At 41.8% G+C, this 22,148-nt stretch overlaps 1 protein-coding gene across 3 annotated transcripts in view; it reads left to right on the forward strand.

Annotated features, from left to right (window-relative positions):
• The window catches only part of Sptz (zinc finger FYVE-type containing 26 spastizin), a 164,787-nt gene that overhangs the window by 13,161 nt on the left and 129,478 nt on the right, over positions 1 to 22,148 (forward strand). For all 3 annotated transcript variants that reach the window (XM_075700296.1, XM_075700297.1, XM_075700295.1), the window contains exons 5-12: positions 3,097 to 3,375; positions 6,189 to 6,356; positions 7,207 to 7,298; positions 9,018 to 9,438; positions 13,489 to 13,798; positions 15,022 to 15,236; positions 17,348 to 17,561; positions 20,179 to 20,354. In XM_075700296.1, coding sequence (XP_075556411.1) covers positions 3,097 to 3,375; positions 6,189 to 6,356; positions 7,207 to 7,298; positions 9,018 to 9,438; positions 13,489 to 13,798; positions 15,022 to 15,236; positions 17,348 to 17,561; positions 20,179 to 20,354 — 1,875 coding nt within the window. The remainder of the gene's footprint in view (positions 1 to 3,096; positions 3,376 to 6,188; positions 6,357 to 7,206; positions 7,299 to 9,017; positions 9,439 to 13,488; positions 13,799 to 15,021; positions 15,237 to 17,347; positions 17,562 to 20,178; positions 20,355 to 22,148) is intronic.

Here is a 22,148-nt window from a genome sequence, read left to right on the forward strand (position 1 = left end):
CATTTGGGCTCGGTGCCGTCGCCATTAATTGGAAGGGCCAATTACAAGGCCAGAATCGTTCTCAACAAGGAAAAAAAAGTTGGAAGGAAAAAAAAAGTTCAATGGGTGCAAGTTTCTTCTGTATCTTTGATAAAATATCTGGACTACGAAGGGAGACCAGTGACGTTTAAAGATGCTCAAGGTTGGCAGAGTCCTGCAGCTGTCTGGTTGTCGAAAGGCCGCCCGCTTTTTCTCACAGTGGAAGAAATTCTACAGCTCATTGGGGAGACATGTGGCTCTGGGTGGAGCCCTCTGCAAGCCCGGGTCCAGGCACCTGTCAAGCGTGCACCTCCATACCCCAGCAATCTTCCTCACACTGATCGTGTCACGTCATTTTTGGGCGATGACAACCCATTTCAAAGAGCAGAGCCAGCTAGGTAGAGGCCTCATGAGCCCTGGTTCAGGCAGCCGACAAGCTCCCACCTCTGCGCCCTATCTGTCATCCCTACTTCGAACCACCGACGTGTCCTAGGCGCTCTCCTCTTATCTTCTTCCTTTTTGTAGTGAAGCGTCCACTTCTTCGATTCGAGATTTTCTTTATATTTTGTTTTTCTTGCGATGCTTGGGGCACACGTGCCAAATCCATATGGCACGTCATCGCCATCGTCTTCATTGCACACAAAGCTGGCAAGGCGCTATAGACTGGCAAGTGTCCTCAATGCATAGACCATGGCAAGTATGTGCACATCATCACAGAGTCAAAAAGTGAACTTGCCGAGCTTTGAGCACTTTTACTGTGTCAAACAACTTACTTTTGAGAAAGTGTGTTAAATCGTGACATCACACTGATGCAACAGCATTAGGGTTTTCACACGAAACTTAAAAAATTGCAATTTGGCCTTTATTTCTTTTTATTTAGTAATCGACATCTTTCTACCAAATATAATGAAATGAGTTTTGAAAGGATTCTTTATTAGTCTAACTGATTTTCTGTTTCTCTTAGTGTCTTTAATGGCATTAAAAGGTGGTGACGAAGCAAGATGAGCTCCCATCTTGTATTTGTTTTCTCCCCTACTCTTAGTGCCATCATATGCTCTACCAAGTGTCTTGTATGTTTGTTCGCAGGCAGAAACATGCAAGTCCATCACAGTGGCTGAGTAGCTGTGGTATTTTGCTGCTAAGCATAAGGTCACGGGTTTGATTCCCAGCGCTGAAATGTGCATTTTGATGGGTGGAAGGTGTGAAAGCACTGCTGCCGAGAGAGAGTATGGTTAACATCAGATATCTTGTCATGAGGAAGTTAATGAAAGCCAAAAATGTCTGTTTCTGAGGCTCTTAGTGACGCCTCCAGATCCATTGGTAGCACACTGGGCAACTATGAAGCAAGTCTTTCACATATCTATTTGCAGGCTAAAACATGTTAATTTGCCATGGTGAATTGATAGCTACGTTGTTTTGCTGCTGAGCAGAAGTCATGTGTTCGATTTCCAGCTATGGCAGCAACTGCATTTCAATGGATTTGAAATGCAGTAACACTATGTGGAGAGAGTTCAGACAAGACAAGATAGGGCTAACTCAAACACAATATTTTGTTTCTGCTTTTGCCAACACGTGTAATGTCTGCATCATTTTGGCAAGATCGTACTCTCAGGCTGATTACATGCGAAAAGGGTTCTACTTTGTAATTTCTTGTTCATGTTTTATTTGTACATGACTACCTGACATGAAAACTGTTTACAGCGCAAACACATGCAACCACAAAGTATAAGGGACAGGACACAAGCGCTTGTGTCCTGTCCCTTATACTTTGTGGTTGCATGTGTTTGCGCTGTAAACAGTTTTCATGTCAAGTATGCACCAACTCGCCCAGAAAGAAGTTTTAATAATGACTACCTGGCTAGGCAACACCTTTTGATAGAGCTTTCTCCTCAAACCTTACTGAGTCAACAGAACAGCAAAGATGATGCAAGTTCCATTACAAATTTGAGCATAAAGTTTGTGGAAGCTATGTGTTTCAGCATTAAAGAAAAAAGGCAGCGTTAAAAAACAGCAGCACCCTTAATAACTTATGCACAGAACTGACACCGACTCACAACGCATATTGCAGGTCATTGTACGTAATACACCGTAAGTTGGTGACATTGTCTCGTGCATTTTAACTGATATTTTATGTTGTTTCCTACTTTAGTTCAGATCAGATCAAATCAGGTTTATTCATTACGAAAAAGGAAACGGTTACATTTTTGTTTTACAGAACATATTTGTTGACAACATATTTATGAAACAATAAATGTTTAATAGTTGCATCTTGCTAAGAGTGTGGTAAGATCATTAAAAAATGAGTAAAAAAGCAGGTTTGACAAGACATTTACTTGAAAAAATAAGAAGAGGGTGAAGCGAGTGGTGTTCATTATAGCAACGAGTTTGTAAAGCTTTTATCAATGCGAAAGCATGAAATGGCTCATGAGGCAGAAAATCCGGCGTTGGCATCGTAACCACATGATGGTACAGAAAGGCTGTGAGCCCTCGACCTTTAATGGGAGTCAGACCCACAACCTTTGGTGTTAAGGCAAAGTTAATTAAGGCACAATTAGGATACAGTTAATTAAGGCACTTGTACCCACAAAATTTGGTGTTAAGACAGTTAATTAAAATGGAGTTCGTTAAGGCATTCAAATCCCTGGCCTTTGGTGGGAATCATACCGATGACCTTTGGTGTTAATTAGGGCGAAGTTAAGACATAGTGAATTAAGGTAGTGTTAATTAAGGCACTCGAACCCATGACCTTTGGTGGGAGTTAAACCCACGACCTTGCGTTGTGACATAATGTCAAATATCACGCTGTGGTCGCAATGCTTTCGCATTCATCCATGTAGGAATGACTACGTGCCCTTTGACTTTTCTAGAGTTTCTTGCATAGTTCCTACTTTACTTCATATTACCTTTGTAATGAAAAGTTCGCTGTCTATAATATCTCAATAGAATGGGCAAGAATGTTAAAAAGCAACGACAGAGTGGTGGTGCAGGAGAAAAAAAGGAATGAAAAAGCTAGTGTAATGTATTATAACAGCAAGTGCCCAACATTTTTCTGTTTGTTACTGTCTTGTTTCTGCACAGTGGGCCAATGGCTTATTGGATACTATCATTGGTGATTTGCTCAATCTAACCGATGGAGGTCTTCTTGGCAAACTCTCAGTGTTTGAGTCAGTCGTCTGCCGAAAGTCACCACTCTTGTCCAAACTTATTGCTCAACGGGAGAATGAGAGGCACGGACGCCTTGCTGCTCCCAGAAGCCCCATGTCTTTAGCTGTGTCCGAAGACTCGGGCCAGCTGGATCTGCAGGAGGCATTTCTCAAGTCATTCATTAGGGAGGAGCATTTCCTGGAAGCCATACTTGTAAGTAGTTGGACCTAAAGACTATGTGCAGCTGTACTTTGCATGGGCTGATTAATGCTCGTGCCAACGGACCCAAAAAATCATGTTGACTGCTTAATTCTTTAAAGGTATAATGCCATTCACACAATGCCACATAGATGTACAGTAAACCTCTGTTAACTCGAAGCTGTAAAAACCGGGGAAACTTTCGTGATAAGCGTAGTCACGAAAATAGAAGCCCACTGGCCACGCATAGAACGCATGGAGCCTCTTCAATATGTTGGCAGTAATATTCTCTATCACCTTCATGTGTACCGGCACCGGACACATTGGCATCTGCGGGCAACAGTGTTATAAGCACTATTCCAGGACAGTATGCTTGGCACAGAGTCAACACATTTGATCCTAATGCAATATTTGAAGGCAGTCATCTGAGCATAACTGGTTCCAGACATCCAAAGAGCTGACACTGCTACTTTTGCATTGTAATGAATTCTAGACAATTTCACTTCGATAACAGAAACAGAGCTGTGGAAGCATGCACTTGTTGTGCCTTTAGCAGACGTCCACGAGTGACGCAGCATGCACATCACAAGCAAACGTCCTTATCAAGCCGTGGTCTCGCTGAAGCTCTGTGGGCTCGCATGCTGGCTTCACTTGAGCACAGTGCATGAGCTGATTGCACCTTCTCAAAAATGCCAATCATCTTGCTCAAAGTCGCGATTAATACACTATGGCCAGATTGATGTGTCACTGGCTGCACCTTAAATGAAGTGGCATTGAGCAACCGAGCAAGTGCACGCAAGAGGCGATGAGGCAGAAAAAAGAGGGCAAAAATAAACAGAGAGCAGGGAGCGTGGTCCAGTGAGGCGTCTAGCTCAGCTAGTGAGCTGCTGCCAGGTGAAAAGGAAGTGCAAGTGATGCCGCCGGCGCTGTCCTATTGCTTTTTCCTTAGCATTTTCGAAGTCTAGATTTTGAGATATCTGGACTCCAGCACAAATCTTTTCGAGACAAGAGGTGAAAAACACATGGGCTGACAGCACGGCCAGAAAGAAATTTGATCTTTAACAATATTTAGAGATATCAGCGTTCGAGTTAATGATGGTTTGCTGTACATATACAGGATGTCCCACGTAACTTGAACCAAACATTAAAAATATTGAAATGCCACGTAGCTGGACAGAACCAAGTTAATGTTGTTTGCTGTCACTTGGAGATACTCAGATTATTCTTTTCATTCTGCCCAAATAAATAATTATTGTTAATTAATTAATCAACTTCTAAAATATTATAATTAGATGAAATGTGTCATAGAGAAAGTTGTAGAGCAACATGAGAAACTCCCGATACAGCTTTCTGTTGCTCAATCGCTCAATATGTGCTGCATAAGAGTGTTTTTCCGAGCTTCAAAGAAGCCTGCAAATACAGTGCCTCGAGCAGCTAGCCGCGTGGCAATTTTGCTTGTACTTGCGTTCTTCTTTTATGCTCAGAAAAACACTTTCTTGTAGCACGTATCGAGCAACAGAAAGCTGTGTCTGTATCTGTAAGCTGTAGAGTTTTTCATGTTGCTCTACAATTTTCTCAGTGACACTTTTCATCTAACTATATTTGAGAAGTTGATTAATTAAGACTAAATATCTAATTAGATGGACTAAAAAATAATCAGAGTATCTTCAAGCGACAGCAAACAGCATTAATTTAGTTCTGTCCAGCTACGCGACATTTGCACATTTTTAACATTTGGCTCAAGTTACGTGGGACATACTGTATATAATGTAAATATGATGTAAGTGGCATTAACATTTAACACCACTTGCAGTGCATTGTGTACTGACAACTCACAGGCCCATTAAAACTGTACTCTCACTCCCAATGTGAGCACTTATGGTTGCACGTGATAAATACATTTCTGAAGCAAACTGAAATTGTTCAACATAAAATATGCCTAATAATGTTTTAGTGGTATTTCTTGCATGTTTGCCTGCTGAATAACTTTTTCTTTTACGATTTCAAATTTACTGCATAACTGACCTGCCACCATCACTATGTTTTATGCTATTAAGCATTTATTGACGAATGTTGCCTACAGGCAACATACCATAATTATTTTTTTCTTTGTGAGTCTCGGTATTGAGTACAAAGTTTCTGGCTAAATGTCTTTGGGCAACACTGAATGAAAGGCAGCAAGCATCACTTGTTGGCTTAGTGCAGGAATACAGGACGAGGAAAAAGTTTGGTGCACAGCTCGCTTCCTTTTGAAAAGATGGTCAAAGGGGGCAATCCGACGCAACATCTCTGGCTGCAGTGGTATTACACATGGGATGTAAAGCAAATAACATGTACAACTATGGTTCACATATTACAAGAGCTGTCTGTGCAAATTCCAAGCAAAGCCATAAGTGGCTTGGGGTAAAGCCAACTATCACTTTTCTGCTTGGCGTTACCCCCTGTTGCTGAAAAAGCTTCCTCTAAATATGGATATTTTTTTCATTGGTTATCCTTATTCTCTGTGTATTGCACATTTAGATAGAAAATAAACATTTTTGAGGGTGTATTTATTTGTGCTGTCACTAAAATGTTAAAATTGTGAGTGTGGCGGCAACTTCAGATAAAATGGCATGAAAAAAAGTAAGGTCCTAGACACTTAATTTTCATCAACCTTTCCCATGTGGTGTAATACCCTTTACACACAGCTGAGCTTAATTCTCGTCATGTGTCAAAATAAACTCTTTGCCTCTCTCCTCCTCTCATCCCTGCCAGTGTAACAGCTTCCACACCTTAACTTTAAACCTTTTTTCTTTCTTTTTATTTTATTATTATTATTTTTTTTTTAGAATGCTGCTGTCAAAAAGTTGCACAATGGAGAATCAGAAGCCGCACTTCGTCTCTTTGCACACCCCGCCCTGCAAGACTTCTACATCATTGCCTTATTTCGTGCCTGGAATGAAGTTGTGTCGGACAATGATGCAAGTTGTGTATTGCAAGCATTGGACGATACGAAGGTTTGTATTTTCATTGAAAAAGATAGGTCTAGTTTTCAAGTTCATCTGGCATAGAATGGTTGAATTATGTTTGTGTTTCTGGCCCATCACTCTAAGTAAAAAAAAAGAAAGGCTAAATGTCATTCATCAGGCAATGTGAACATGGAACTGCTAAACATTGGGCCTAATTCACAAGACTTACTTTCTTGAATGTCTTTACTGTAGTTACTAAAGTGCCTTGTGAAATTCTTTATTTGCTCATAATCTCTTTAAGAATGAATTGCACAGAATGTCAAATTTGTTTCTGTCATTCTCATTTATTAATGTGTTAGCGTAAGGAGGGTCAAAGTAGAAAAAAGCGAATGTATGTGAAGTGTTAGAAAGTGGTCATGTGGTAGAGGTGTGTGTTTGTGTCTATATATATATATATATATATATATATATATATATATATATATATATATATATATATATATATATATATATATATATATATATATATACACATACATACAATTGCAAGCTGCATTCATGATATTCAAAATAAAATTTAAATATGCACTAAGCTTCTTTGGCATTTGATATCTGGTTGAAGATATATGTGTGTAGGGTTAATCAAACAGCACAGGCATCTTCAATTTGGAATTGTTTGCTTTGGTACTGCTAAGAAATACAAAAAGTATTTCTTTTGACGGTTCAGTTAAAATGGAAGGAAAGGTGTGTCATAGCACTCTTTTCATAGCTATTGCTAATTTTTGTTAAATCTTGAATATTTCCTCCGAGAAACAAAATGAAAGGACAGAAAAAGTGTAAAGCGCACTCATACCATGATTTTTCTGTTTGCTTTTGCAAACAAATTTCCTGAACGCAGGCCACAACATGGAGCAGCCAGGAGACACGCGACTTCCTCGTGGAGATGCGGTATCGCCTGTTTGTGACAGAATGGATCGTTTCTCTACAGAGGTGTGGCTGTCTTGCACTTCAAAAGATGCATTTATTTTTTTAGTGTGCTGTGCCTATGCTGTAGTTAAGCTGAAGTTGTCCTTTATGTCTTAGATATTATTTAAGTGCATGACCTGTTTACATGCTCATGCTACTTTTTGGTACATTGATCTCACTTATTTTTATTTGAAAATGTTCTGTATTCACAGTTTGTACAGGATGTTGTGTCATAAAAAAACTATGTGTAAATGGCTCTTTTGGTTAAACCGCTTACTTGTTCATCCTAAAAATTTGCAAAGGTGGTCATTCATGGTGCTTCTTGGTTAATATATTTTGTTGCAGTGCTTGCCGGTTTAGTCCCTAAGAAGTCATTTGTTGTAAGTAGACTCCAATTAAGAAAAAAGAAAATGATATACCCTTTACAACAACATCATACCAGAAAAGTAACTTCCTACATTAAAAAAAACATGGAGGTCACATCTGTCCCCAGGTTGATGTGCAATGCCTTACATGCAAAGCTGTATTGCACTCCTGGCGACGGGTTGCACTTGTGTTATTTTCACTGGGAAAATTTGCATTTTTTGTTTGGCATTGCTGGACACGTGTATTCTCGACTTGTTCGGAGCAAAAGGGCCTCAAGAAGTTTCGCATTAAAACATGGCATTCACCAAAATGGTGCAACCTTAGTGTGAAGTTGGATCACAAACGAGCCAGAAGTTTAGGTAGAAGAGCTTTCTATATGCCACTCCTTTATTGACATAAGTCTATTGTATTTGTTGCTTATGATATTTAACCGCACCAAATTCAGTTGAAGCAAGATTGGTACATGTATGCATCACAGTTCAAGTCTTGCAGAGTTCATTCAGATTTTTGCGTGCGGTGTTATTGCAGATTGCTGCTTCAAACTGTCATCATCATCATCATCAGCCTGGTTATGCCCACTGCAGGGCAAAGGCCTCTCCCATACTTCTCCAACTTAATGCTGTAATGCTGTCTAATGCTGTCTAATGTAACAAAACTGTAATGCTGTCTAATTTTTGTATAATGAACTATGATATACATAGAATTACCAGAAACAAAGTAAATCAAATTACATTGGCCATGCTTTACTTTAATGAGTATTATACTGCTATAATTGAAACAGAAAATTCATGGTTCAAGGCAATATCAGTTGGTAGCTCAACCAGGAAACATAGCCAGAAAACCGGAAGACATACTTTGAGCTGCCGAGTTTTCTTAGCAGCTCATAGTATGCTTTCGTGTCACAAAAATGTCAAATGTTCAGCAAGAGCAATTTGGAATGGCACATTCTGGACATGTGTGCACATTCTGGCCAACAACTTAGCTTGGCTGGCTTACAGCCAACAAGCCAATGTGCTGATCCCATGTTATCGCATTGATTGCATGGTTGCATATTAACAACGGTGAAAAGTGTGCTTGTAATTTGGCATTGTGCAGGTGTCATGTATCAGCATGGCAAGCCTCTGACAGGCCATAAAAATTAACAGGAGGCCCTTTGCTGGCCCATTGTAAGCATGACTTACAGTTGCATTTCTTTTGCATAGATGTGACTGCAAACTCAATTTTTTTCAACAATATTGGCGTTTACGCTTATTACAAATATTGAACATAACAAAGTGATTCTTGTGTTGAATGCAACTTCATTGTAAGGAGCTTTGTATGTAATACTAGGGCAGCAGGAACACACAAGGAACCATTCTCTGTACTTTGAATGTGCAGGAAAAGAAAGACTTCGCTGGCATCTATGGCTGACGTCAAAGCCAGGCGTCGCACCATCTTTGGAATGCTTCAGCATCAGTCTGTGCTGCGAGTGCTTCACAAGACTCTGGGTCTTGGAGAATTGGATCGAAGTTGCACATTTCGTCTCTTGAGTGGGCAGTGCCTTGTTGCCAACGAGCGCACAGAAATCACTCACAACTCCAGCCCAGCTCGTAGCAGAGACTGCGCCCTCTACCGAGGATATCTGGCCATGCAGCATGCCATGAATGCTATGCATTCAGCCATCGTGCTGCACCACTTGGGTTGCAGTGTCTCCAAGCTTCGGGAAGAAGAGCAACTGCAAGAGGAGCTTCCAGATGACCTAGTCTTGAGACAAGGCGATTCTCTTGCAGATGCTGTTGCTATGTATGGATTCGGACCAGTAAGTGACACCTTTTCAAGTTTTTCCAGCAGACATGCTCCATTTTGCTTGGACTTGCTGTTTTCTACGAGTCTTTTTCTCATTCGGCCACTCCTTCTCTTGCCATCCTCAACAAATCACACTTGTGCACTCTGGGGTACCCTGGGGCAACAATGATTGGATGTGTGGGATTTGCGTAAAACTTTAAGCCAGCCAGCCATGGTGCCAATAGATCTCGGGAACAGCAGATAGACGTGGGCGCTCGGGCTGAGCGTGCTAGTGTGTTCTTCGCTTGCACTACATGCACGTAAGCCATCTTTTTCTTAAACGGCTCTGGAGGTGATAGTCGTGCCGTTACAGGGCTGCCTTCCTAGTGCGTAGCACAATTGAAGCATGTACAATAGGCACGGGTAGAGAAAGAAGAGAGATTGCAAGCCTATATATATATGACCGGCAATTCATAGCATCTGTTAAAGAGTCAAAGTAAAGTCTGTGTAGGGGTGAAGGGGACAAATAGATGTCTAGTGAGCAATAACTTTTTCTTGGGTGAGTTGGTGTTTACTGAAGACATGATATTGTAGCACAAAAAAAGAAAAAAATGGGAAAGAAAGCTTCTAAGTGAAAGACAAACGAGAAAGATGGCGTTACACTCACAACTGTTTATTAGGCACAAGGTTTGCCACTAGGGTTGGTAATATTGATGAATGATTAATTATTAATCAATTAAAAATATTCTGCAATACAGTTAATCTTCATCGTCCACCTTTTATTTAGTTGACCCAATCAATTAGACATGTTTGATTAATCGTTTTCGAGAGTTCGACAGGAGTTGCGTGAAAATTTTGAAATCGTACTAAAGTGATGGAGCATGGGCAGTGACTCTGCAGCTGTGGTAGACCAACTGTCGACTGTTGTTCCAAGTCCTGACTGATGCCAGGCCGAGCGCTTCCCCTCTCTTCCACCACACTGCACACGCCACCACACCGCCTGAAGGCGGAGGCTTGAAATGCCCTCGCAATTCAAGGCATACTATAGCAACCCAGTCGTTAATCATCTTGTCACTGCCAGTCCACTAAAGACGTGGCACAGCATTCGCACCAGTTTGAAGCATGTATTTGACATAGTGGTGGAGTTCATGTCGATTCCAGCAAGTCTATAGCTTCCGATCGTCTATTTTCGTGCGCTGATCATGTCGCCATTCAAAGAAGGTGTTGGTTTCATCCAAACATCCCAGCCAATTGACATTTCTTTCTTCAATAGAAAATAGCATGTGGCTTAAAATCCTAAAGCAGTAGTTTTCTTTGCCTCTGTGAATACTGCAATTTCTTGTATATGTATAAAAATGGCAAAATTGACTCCACCTGTCAATTTTGCCATTTTTATTTTCTTGTTTAACTGTACTGCACAAGAATTCACTAGTGCCACTTATCTTGTTTAATGCCGCTCTAAATTCCATTTTATAACATATGTTGTTTATATCTTCAAAAGCCACTAGTGCCAACTCTGTTTTGTCTTTAATAAAGTACAGGTTATTCTTTATCAGACTTTGTACACTTGTATTTCTAACTTGGTTTCACCTCTCAAACATTAAAATGGGGTCCTACAAAAGTAGATAACTGTGTTTCAACCTTATTAAAGTGCCCTGCAAAAAATTCGATTAATTGTTAATCGAATACAAAAATTAATTGACCATCCCTACTTGCTACATATATACTGCACACACTCTCGACACCAGAAGGCGGCAAAGAACAAGCGACAAGTGATCTTGTTTGCAACAAGCTTAGCAATTTCATTTTCGATGAGTTAGTTGAACCAGTGAGGCCAGCAGGATTCCTGAAGTAAGGCTCGGGTGGTACCTTATTTCCACATGGTGAGCCACAACTTTGAAAAGGTGGCAAACAGGTATGGGGTGCCTGTTGTGTTTTCTGCCTCGAGGCTTGCCTGTGCCCCCAAATCACAGGATGTGCTGTAGGCAAAGTCAAGCATGCAAAACGCTATGTGCAAAAGTGTTCCACTGCTGTGGTTTACCAGATACTACTAAGTTGTGGAAAAACCTACGTCAGGCAGACTGGCTGTTGTGTAAACGACTGAGTGAAAGAACGTGCAAACAATTTAAAAAAGGATATGTGCGACCATCTCTCTGTGAATTGCAGATTGCGCTGCTGTAAGCCATGTTTTTCTGAAGTGAGAATCCTAGATAGGAGTAGAGCTAAAACCATGCAGGAACTGCTGGAGGCATATCACATTCATATATAGCATGTGGTAGTCAAACACCTGTTTCATTATATGATGCGTAAATGAAATTGCTAGCTTTGTTGCAAACAAGATGATTCGTCGCTTGCTCTTTGCCACCCCCTGGTGCCAAGAGTGTGCGCAGTATTCAGGGTGTCCCAGCTAACTTTAGCCAGAGTTTAAAAATATGCTGATGCGCTCTAAGACAACATGACCAAATGCATGTTTCTGGCTATTGTATGGAGTAAGTCGCACAGTTCTTCGTATTCTGCTTAATTGCATAATTAGTCACAATTAATTAACCAACTTCTGAAGCAACAAAGCGAAAACTTCCAATTAGAAAGTTGTAGAACACGGGCGGTGTGTTCAGATAGCAGCGACATCAGCTGTCAGTCGCGCTATTGGCTGTGTAAGCTCGTCGTTAGGTTTGAGGAGACACGCATAGCTGTTGCCAGTGGTTGCTCCGTAGGACGGAGATGAACTGTGGCCACAGAGGGAAAATCGACGTCCATAATCTTGTTGGCCAACTGAGCAAAAGATCCAGCATCGAGGGTGAAGATGCGGTTAGGATCATGCGCGTCTGCGGTGGAAGGCGCTGTAGGACGGAGAAGTGCGCTGTCGGTTGAAGGAGCCAGGTCTCCAGCCAAGGCGGAATCAGGCTTCTGCCTGATTCCGCTGATTCCACTGCTCGCGCACCATCAGCATGCCTCGTCATCTTCTGTGACCGGAGCATTGTGGCACGTAGTAGTGCATTACAAATACATAAAAGACATAGGGACACAGAGACATACTACCATTCTATAAACCAGGGTTAATTTCAGAAGCGTGCTAATTAAAGCATTGACTTACTGACAGACTGACTGGCTCACTAACTTACTCGTTGACTGACCGATCTTCAGCATTATAAAAGCAATATTATTGTGTTTTTTTGCAGTGTAGCTCATGTTATGTCCTTACTACACAGCCAGACAACTTTGTATTCTTCCTTCTTTACCTTTCCTCCTATTCCCACATTCTGGACCACTCTTCAAATCTCGTCACCCAGAAAGAACTTTTTCTTGTTTGGCTCACTACCCTTGTTTCAGCTACACCATCTTAGAAGTACCTTGGCTCAATACAGCATTACTGTAGTGGCTTTGGTGTTACACTTCTAAGCCCGAAAGCGCAGGATTGAATCCTGGCCATGGTGGCCGCATTCAGATGGGGCGAAAAGCAAGAAGCCCATGTACTGTGCATTGGGTGCACAATAAAAAACCCCAGATACATGTAGTCAAAATTAATCGGTAGTCCTCTGGGAAGTTGAATGCAAAAGGCGTGCCTCATAACCATGTCGTGGTTTTGGCATGTAAAACCTGAAAATATAATCTTTTTCTTCTATTTTAATGTTGGCAGGAAAAGCTGGTGAATCGCATGAAGCCTGACCGAGTTCCATCGACAAGCAGTCTAACATTTTGTTGTATGCAGTTCTTGTTAGATGTAGCATAAAGGTATATACTGCATTCACAGTGACATTTGGTGTTCTTAGATATTTTATGAATAAAGATGACAAACATTTGAAGAAAGTTTGTATGAACGAAACAGATAGTGACACAGTTTACAAAGGCAGCAATTCAGCCAAAAATTATATTTATCTATTATTTATTCATTCATGTATTCATTTATACTGTTAGCCCTTCTCGGGACGATGCATGGTGGATATGACCTTTAAGGCCACTTAGGCCTTTAAGACCATTTAGCTCACTGTTGTTGCCATTTGCTGCATTCTTTTGTTTGCATATGCTTTACTGTGCGCATTATTAGTCCATGTACCACACTATATCTCGCCTGCCTTCTTTACAGGTACATAAGCACGTAGTGCTGGACGAACTGGGGCACTTTGAGGAAGAGGTTGGACAGCTCCATCCGTTGACGTTTCGTTTGGAAGTCCTTGAGAATGCATTCTCACTTCTCTTTGTAAGCCACGTCAACTTGCGAAGAGATGCGAGTGATGACGAAGATGCCACCGACGCGGAAGATGATGCCAGAAGCGATGAGCATCCTTCAGGTCATTCACCCGTGGAAGTGTCACTGACCCCAGATGCACACGACACAGAATCGGATGGCGACATCTCTAAAAAGAACACTGAGAATCAAGCTGCTAGCGCCTATGGTTTGTTTGTTTACTCGTTTTTATAGAAGGATCACTTTTCTACTAAGGTGCGTCATGATCAGGAAGTTTCGTTACAAGAAAAGGTTGTTAGGTTATATATATTGCATTCTTCTTGCAGTATTTTGTCATTTTTGTTTGTTAAACACTCTGAACTGTTTTCTTCTGAAACACTTGGAGCACTGGAAGTTACAAGCAGAGATAAGGTGGCTCAAAAAGGCTGGCCAACGTTTTGATAGAGAGACCTATCATGACGAAGATAGGCCCCCCTATCTAAATGTTGGCCAGCCTTTCATAGGCACTTTATTCCTGTTTGTGACTTTTATGCCATAGTGTGCTACTCAATCCGTCGGCCCCCTTCCTGATTTTGAAGCATGGTAGGCTTTGCAAATCTTGTTTTAGCTGCCTACATTGTAACATTACGACATGACCACATTTTCACTGAACTTTGCCGCAGGCTGTAGTTAGCATGTTTTCATAAAATCACAAAATTACTCAGATTTAGTTATGTGTCTGCTTGTGCTGTGTTGCTCTAAAGCTAACAAAGATCGATCATTTTTCAGTGTGTATAAGGTATTACAAGGAATGCGTGAACATGATAGAAAAATTTGCTCCAATAGCTCACTTGATATGGAATTATTATTATTTATTACATACTGCAGACCCTTGGGTCCAAGCAGGTTGGTAGTTTTAAAAAAGTCATAATACAAAAAACGACAGTACAAACTGTTTGAAGAAATAACTTAGATAATAACACACAAAATGTTAGCAATGGAATCTGTTTAAAGATTAGTGTAATAAGATATAATACAACTGAGTAAAAAACAATGATGGAGTCTGTTTCTAGATTGGTGCAATAATAGTGCTACAATAACAGATGTGAAATGGTGCAACAGTGATACTTCGGTGTGGTAGGAGAGTCTAAGAAGATGCCTGGATTAATTCATTTAAATCTAAGACCGTGCGCGAAAAATAGTGTCAGGTGCAGATTTGCAAGCTCAATTCACTGCCACAGAGGCCATGTTCTATGGGAAGTTGAATGCAAAAGTGTGTGTGTTCCCTTTGGAGATCTGGGAGAGATCGAAATCAATTTGTAGTCCTTTGCCATGGCTACCTTTTTATGCAGGGCATATATTTAAGATACAAAGATCATTGAGCCAGTGGTGGTCACTGGTCTGGTTATTGTTATCACTACTTTGTGCCGTCCTTGTCTCTTGCCCCATCAGTGTCAGCAACCAGCAGTGTAGTTAAGGAGACAAGTGACTCACTCTCGGGCAAGGGCAGCACAGCAAGCAGCAATGCAGCCACTTGGATGGCTACAGGCTTCGTGGGATTCTTGTGCCCTCCTTTCCTGGTGCCCAGCATGCTGGCCTCTCTGTCCACTGCTGTCCTGGCCACACAGGCAGAGCTGTTCAACCGGTCGGCTCAGAGGACGGCCACAGTAAGGAAGCACAGCTGCTTCCTTTAGGCAGCAGTGTGTTTTAGCCTCACATGGTTATGTCTCATTCCATTTTGAGTCGGGTATTATATATGGCTTGGTGCTGGCATAGGTGCTGGCTTGGGTAGGTTATACAGTCAACAACCGATAATTCAGGCATGCTTGATTATTTGGACAGCCTCACAGCATTGCCACTAGCCCCGTAGGCCTAATGCATAAGGATGACCTAAATTTCGGACACCTTACAGTGCATGGTAGGATAATTCGAACTTTAACTGCATGAGTGTGTGCCAGTTTGGCCACCAAGTCAAACAGGAACAGCAATATTTTCGTTTTGAGATGTCGCCAGCAAAGTTGTCAGCTGTCTCGCCGGCACTTCACGAAACCAAAACTAACGAGGCCTAGTGCCACACATTGACTGTACATTCATCTATCTGTAGCAAGAGCATGAAAATGGTTGAGATATGGACTGAGATTTTGCTCGACGCCTTCCACTCTATTTTATGCCTCTTTTATCATTCACTGTTCATGGCCGGCTGATTCCGCTGATAACGTATGTGGAGCGTCACTCTGACTACTGACCAAGTACAAAAAGAGTGATAAGGAATAGCATAAAAGGCACTGCTAGAAAATCATGGCCATAGAATGTCTAGGCCAAGGGCAAGCATATACACGTACAGCAACACATGTTGACAAACTTAGGCCATATTCATGAACGATCACTTTCGAAATATGCTTTCGTTTTCGCGATACTCCACATGACTGGCACGAGACGTGTCGACGGACGGCAGCGTTTCTGCGTAGTGATAAGATATTGTGCTTGGCACATAGTCACGAATGCCGTCGGTGCTAGACACCGATGTGTCTTGTGCTATAGTCACGCAAAATTGAAGGTATCTCCAAAAGTAACGATCCAAGAATACAGCACACCTTTTGGGGCTATAAATCCACCTACTTTTGGGTGAATCCAGTATTTCAGACTTCTGATTATTCTGTCATTTCGGTGGTCCCCCTTGAGACCGAATTATAGGTCAGTGACTGCATATTATGAGAACGCCATCGAATGTCATTTCCAGTTCCTGCTATTTCACAGTTTGTATTGTACACTCATAAAAAATTTTTTGCTGCACCCTTTGGGGCTTATCTTGTCCCACAACAGTAATCGTTACCTGCCTTGCTCGTGCTTCCTTTCTTGGAAACTCTGCGCTTTGTGCTACTTTTTTGTCAAGAATGATATGTCGCGCTAAAAATGTGCATGCCATTTGTGACCTGGAAGTACCAAGCACACAGCATTAAAAAAAAAAATAAGACACCGAGATAGATGACGATTATTGTTGTGGCAGAAGATAAGGTCCACAGGGGGAAAACCTTTTAAAGAGTGTAACATGCATAGTGGAGAACACTGAAACTACCCTCTTTGGCATGAAGAATAAAGGGAACTGAAGGGCTAAATTTTTTGCTAGTTACAACCACATGAAGCCAATAGACAATGAAACCAAATCAACTGTTGTTTTTAATCTGTGGTGTACTTGCTGTGTAGAATAAATTAGTAAGGCAGCTGCACTATGCAGCGTAAAATCATAAGTGAACTTTCTTGCACGCTTTCAGTGCGAATAGGTCCAATGTGGTGCTGCAGCGACAGCAGGGTCAGGCTTGAAAGCACTTAATGACATTTGTTATACTGATCACATATTGTGGCACTGCTGCACACAATGATTTCTAGCATATTGATGATTTTTTAAATTTTTCTATGCTTCTGAACAGTAGGCATCAGGTGACATAAATTATTTAGTTAGTTATCTTGTTGGTTAGTAAATGATACTCCCAATCTCACTGGAGACCATAGCAGGGATGGCACACACATGGGTATCATTGTTGTCACACTTATGTCCCTTTCAATTTTCAGACCTTGAAGAAGAACATTCCTACATCACATTTGAGAATTGTTATGAATATGGAATTTTCGTATTTTACATTACATAGCCGATTTGTAAATTTGTTGAGGCTGGTCAAAGTGCTGTTAGGTCTGCCTCTTACCCCTTTTTACAGATAGCAAATTGTGTGAGAACTGAAATGAAATTTGAGCTTAGTTTAGTTCAATTTTGTTGTGCCAGGCTTCAGGTGGTGGAGACTCGCTGCCTCAAGAGCCACCTGTGTCAGCCTCAGTCAGCTGGGAAGAGCTTCCTTTTCGGTTGGACCAGCTGCGCAAGCATGTAGCTGAAGCCCAGTGGCGGTATGAGCTGGTCATTTCTTCAGAACCAGCGCCAGAGGCGGACCCACCTGTGTCACATCTCAGCCCACTTGACATCCTCCAAGAAGGCCCCAAAGGTGTGCTGTCAATTGCTAGTGCTCATATTGATCACTGTTACACATTTAATTACCACAACATTCCTTGAGAGCCAGACTGGGAGCCTCTTGCTTTGATGTGACAGTGACTTAGACCACTGGATCACGCGAACGAAAGGTGTGTCTTTTTCAAGCAAAGCCTTTTTTGCCTACCTCCCTGTAATTTGGCGCGTTGTCAGGGTTGTGATGATGAGCATGTGTTGGTGGGCTAGTTGGTGGTGATTGTCGTCAGTTGTCTTGCCAAGTAAAAACTGTGGGGGGAGACAATCTCTTTTGCAATGTTTCCCGTGACTTGGCACCGGACTTGTTGGTGTATATGGCTGACATTGCTTCTAGCACTGTGCCAAACTTGCCATGTTCACACACTGCCAGGAACACTTTCGGCAGCCTACTCTGGCACGTCCAGTGCTGAGTCACACGAAATCTCACAAGTGATAGTATCATCGAAAGGGATCACTCGAGAATGTCACCCCTGAATAAATTTGATCTTTGCTTTGAAACATACACCACCTTGGTGATGACCATTGCACGGCACATTCATTTCCAACATCTGCTCCATGTTTCTTATTGTGATGCGCCGTTTTGTCTTGCCAACTCGTCAAAGCTTCACTTACATCAATCCCTACAGTGCGTGGGATCTGCACGATTTCTCCCCCCTCACCTCCTTGCTTTCCAAGCACAAATTTAATAAAGGTAGTGAAAGTTCAAACTTTCTTCATTAGTACAGCATCACATGGGTTGCTAGCTTCAAATTTACAAGCACACATGCATAAGCAAGACTATGAGCTTTTATCAAGTCCTTGTGGAATATTCCAAGTTTCAGCTTATCAAGCCACTGATTTGAGTACTACAGTGAAAGCTCGTTACTGTGAACACCACTATAACGAACTTTTCAGATTAACTAACTTTTCAGAAATCCCCTGCTGACTTATTGTTTCAATGTAACAATATTTCAGTACTACGAACTTCAGAATACCGAAGTTTTCAAAATGATGATCGTTATTCAGTTTCTCTGTGATGTTAACAATGCCTCAGCACTACAAACTAATATTTCGAAATCTGGAGATTTTTAGATTTCCGTGTATCCTTCACGGCAGCTGAAGCAATAGGCTAGCAGACGACAAGGCGCAGACAGTGGACGTCGCGGTGCATTGGTTTGGAAAACCTGAGGCGGCATTTGAGAAAAAAAGAAAATGGGCGAGCAGAGGCGACAGCACATCAGGTATTGTGAGTCCATGCTCCGCCCAGAAAAGTGTCGCCTAGCAATTAGAGTGTATTAGACAATGGTCAAGTGGGCTGAGCAGTACTACCCCGCTGAGGCGTCGCTTGTGGAAAAATTATGCTAGGGCGCTGCGAGTGAACTGAATTGGGGCGGAGATGCACTTCGCGGCATATTCAGCGTGATTTCGCTGCCGGCGCTGCGACTGATTGCACGCGTATGCTCTTATAATGGTGCTTTATTTCAACTGCAAATTTAAATTGACACCTTTTTGCTACGTATACATATTTGAGTCATGGGTTATACAACATGACGTCTTCAATTTTACTGTCGTAGTCACTGCTAGCAAGCGTGGGTTCATTGCACATACGCTGGCAGACCCCTAGTTTTTCTTGCCGAAAGTCAGTGGAGTAAATATTTATACTTTTACTTGCTTTGGTGTGCCTGTGACTCTTGTCGGCTGGTACCAATTGTAGTTTTAGCCAGGTGAACTACTATTTTTAACACTGTTTTCTAAAAGTAGCACATAATTTTTGCCACTGAAGCCACCTATCTGCAACGTGAAGCTACATAAGAAAATTTGATTGGTATCATGTCATTTTATGCACGTTTCTTGTTGGGGGAATGTTGATCAGGGACAATGATAAAAGGAAACAATATTATAGTGAAATAAACCAGGTTTATTAACTGCGTGGCGCGAAGAGATGCAGATGACCAATGTACCTATAGGTACATTGTCTAAGGGTACATAGACATATATATCTACGACATATATGTAAGGGCTAGTCTCTAAGGGCACATATATATTCACGACATACAGTGGCGTAGCTAGGTCGTCTGGCACCCGGGGCCCTTAGCTCTTCTGTCACCCCCCCCCGGGTGTAGTCGAGGAAGGCGAGGATATTGACAATTTTCGGGTGTCTTCAGACGTCTTCAGACACCCCTAGGAAAAAACCAATGGACGCAGCTACCTTTTTTTTTTAATTAAGCTAATTCTGGCATTTTACGTCTGGTGATATGATTAAGAGGCACCTTGTTCAGTTCTCACCACGTGGGGTTCTTTACCGGGAACCTGAACAGAAGTACAGCCAGACCCACTTATAACGATACTGGTTTTAACAATATATCTGTTATAACAATGAGAAGCTGCTGTGCCATCAACCTTTGTATGTTTTCCATGGTAGAATAACCCGCTTACTACAATGCACTGATGCCGCATTATTGGTCATAACGATGAAGAACTGCTGGGTGTCTGAGCCGAAAGGTAGTGAAATGAGATTAGAAGTTGAAATTTCTCAATCAAATAATAGTTCTGTGGAACAAGGTTCAGCAATGCAGTATTGAGAGTACTATTGTTCATCGCTCTTACTCTTTCTGTAGGTAGTCCAGTGCAGCATAAAGCCAGAAGGAAGCCCAAGAAGCACCGCCGCCGATCCTCACTCGTGTTGCAACGAGGTGACTGCACTGTTATTGAAAAAATGCTGGCCAGCTTCGAAGCTTTGCTGAAACACTGTCTCTGGCATGGAAATTATGAGAAGGCTGAGCAAGTGGTACAGGTAAGAAGAATCTGCAACTCTAGGAGGAGGCTTTACCTTGTGTTCTCCTGATTCATACAACTGCAATGTGTGCGATGTGTATAAACTGTCTTGTTAGGAAACTACTGAAACAATTTAGAATAGCTAAAGCCTGCATTTTATAAAACTTAGAATGAAAGGAATTGCAGTAGCGAGTGCAGGCCTCCCCTGTACCCTGTGCCGCTGACATGGAAGGTGCACTAGCAAGGCACGGATACTATGTACCTTGGTGTTTGCTGTGGCATGGTACCATTAAGGTGGCTATAGAAGTAGGTGTGCCAACTGACCCCGTCTGGAGTGTAGTTCACCACTGTTCTGCATCATGATGCAAAAATGGTGTCACGCTCAATAGAATGGGGCTGAGTAGCGCATGTTATCTGGTAATGTCATCAACAAATAAAGCATGCAGAGTGAAAAATTATCATCTGTAGCTGTTAGTTTGTGCAGTGAGGAGCTACGGGTCTCTGTTATTGCATGTTTAGAAATCGCTAAAAAATGTGGATGCTTCCTCAGCAAAAAAAGTAAGTGGTGAGGTTAGCGGAAGGTCATCTCCAAGGCTGTCACTGGAGGCTGCACCAACTAGTTGTGGTACTTGTATCTCGAAGGAGATAAACATGTTCACTTATTTTATCACTCTGAACTGCAGTTCAGGGAGCCTAAAGCAGCATTGTTCTCAGCACGAACAAGAGCAACAGTGGATACCAATGGTCTGCTAAGTAGGCTTTTAAGAACAGTTTCTCAAGAACTATTTCACCTACGTGGTTGACTAAGAGCAGCTTAAACCATGATACACTAATGTGGTGCTTCCACTCATCTCTCTATGATGCACGACAAAAAAAAAAAAAAAAGAGAGAGAGAGCAGAACATTCTTTGTAACTGTGATGGCACAACGTGATTAAGACTGCAAATTTATGCTCTGAGAGATCGCAACAAGCTGAGAACGAAGCCTGGGCAAATTGCTACAACTTGAAAATTTCTATGCCGGCACTTGCGAAGCTCATCAGGAAGTCTTACCTCGTGCTCATTGGATCTGGCAGTGGAAGGTTCCACGGCTACCGCGTTTTCTCTTTGTGAGAAATTAAACATCGCCCTAATAAAGTTCTATTGGAGGTATGTGTGTTTCTATGCATGGAACCGATGGCTGCACCATAACTCTGCAGGAAAGGTAAGCTCACTTGTTGGAGAAATAAACAAAGGTTGTCAGCTAGAGTGTCAAAAGTAATGAGGGTTTTTTAGGAAACTTTAGAAAAAGCAAAAGACATCAATACTTAATTATATGGGAGCAATAAGCTCAGCTCCAAATGCAACATCCTTGCTCCGAATGCTTCTTACCTGCCATGATGACTAAGTGGTTACCATTGTGCCGCTAAGGATGACATCATCGGTTCAATTACCTGCCATGGCAACTGCATTCCAATAGGGTCAGAATGCAAAACACTAGTGTACTTGGGTTTAGGTGGACGTTAAAGAACCCTAGATGGTTGAAAAGTAATCTGGAGTTTCCCACTGTGGTATCTGTCAGAGCCTGTGTGTTATCAGCTTCTGGGCATTGACTGTCATATATTTGTTTGATTCAGATAATACTTGGCTGCACCAAATTCACACACAAAAAAATAAAACTATATACCGCTCCGCTGCTTAAAACTCCAAAAGAACTCTACGCTTGTTCAATATCGCTATAACTACAGTGCCAGGTACTTGCATATAAGCAAGAAAAATAATTCCAGCATTTCGTCTTTTTGGAAAATAGCAGAATTTCTCATCCAGCTTTCCTTG

This window comes from Dermacentor variabilis, chromosome 7, assembly GCF_050947875.1.
Source record: "Dermacentor variabilis isolate Ectoservices chromosome 7, ASM5094787v1, whole genome shotgun sequence".
In the NCBI taxonomy this organism is placed as follows: Eukaryota; Metazoa; Arthropoda; class Arachnida; order Ixodida; family Ixodidae; genus Dermacentor; species Dermacentor variabilis.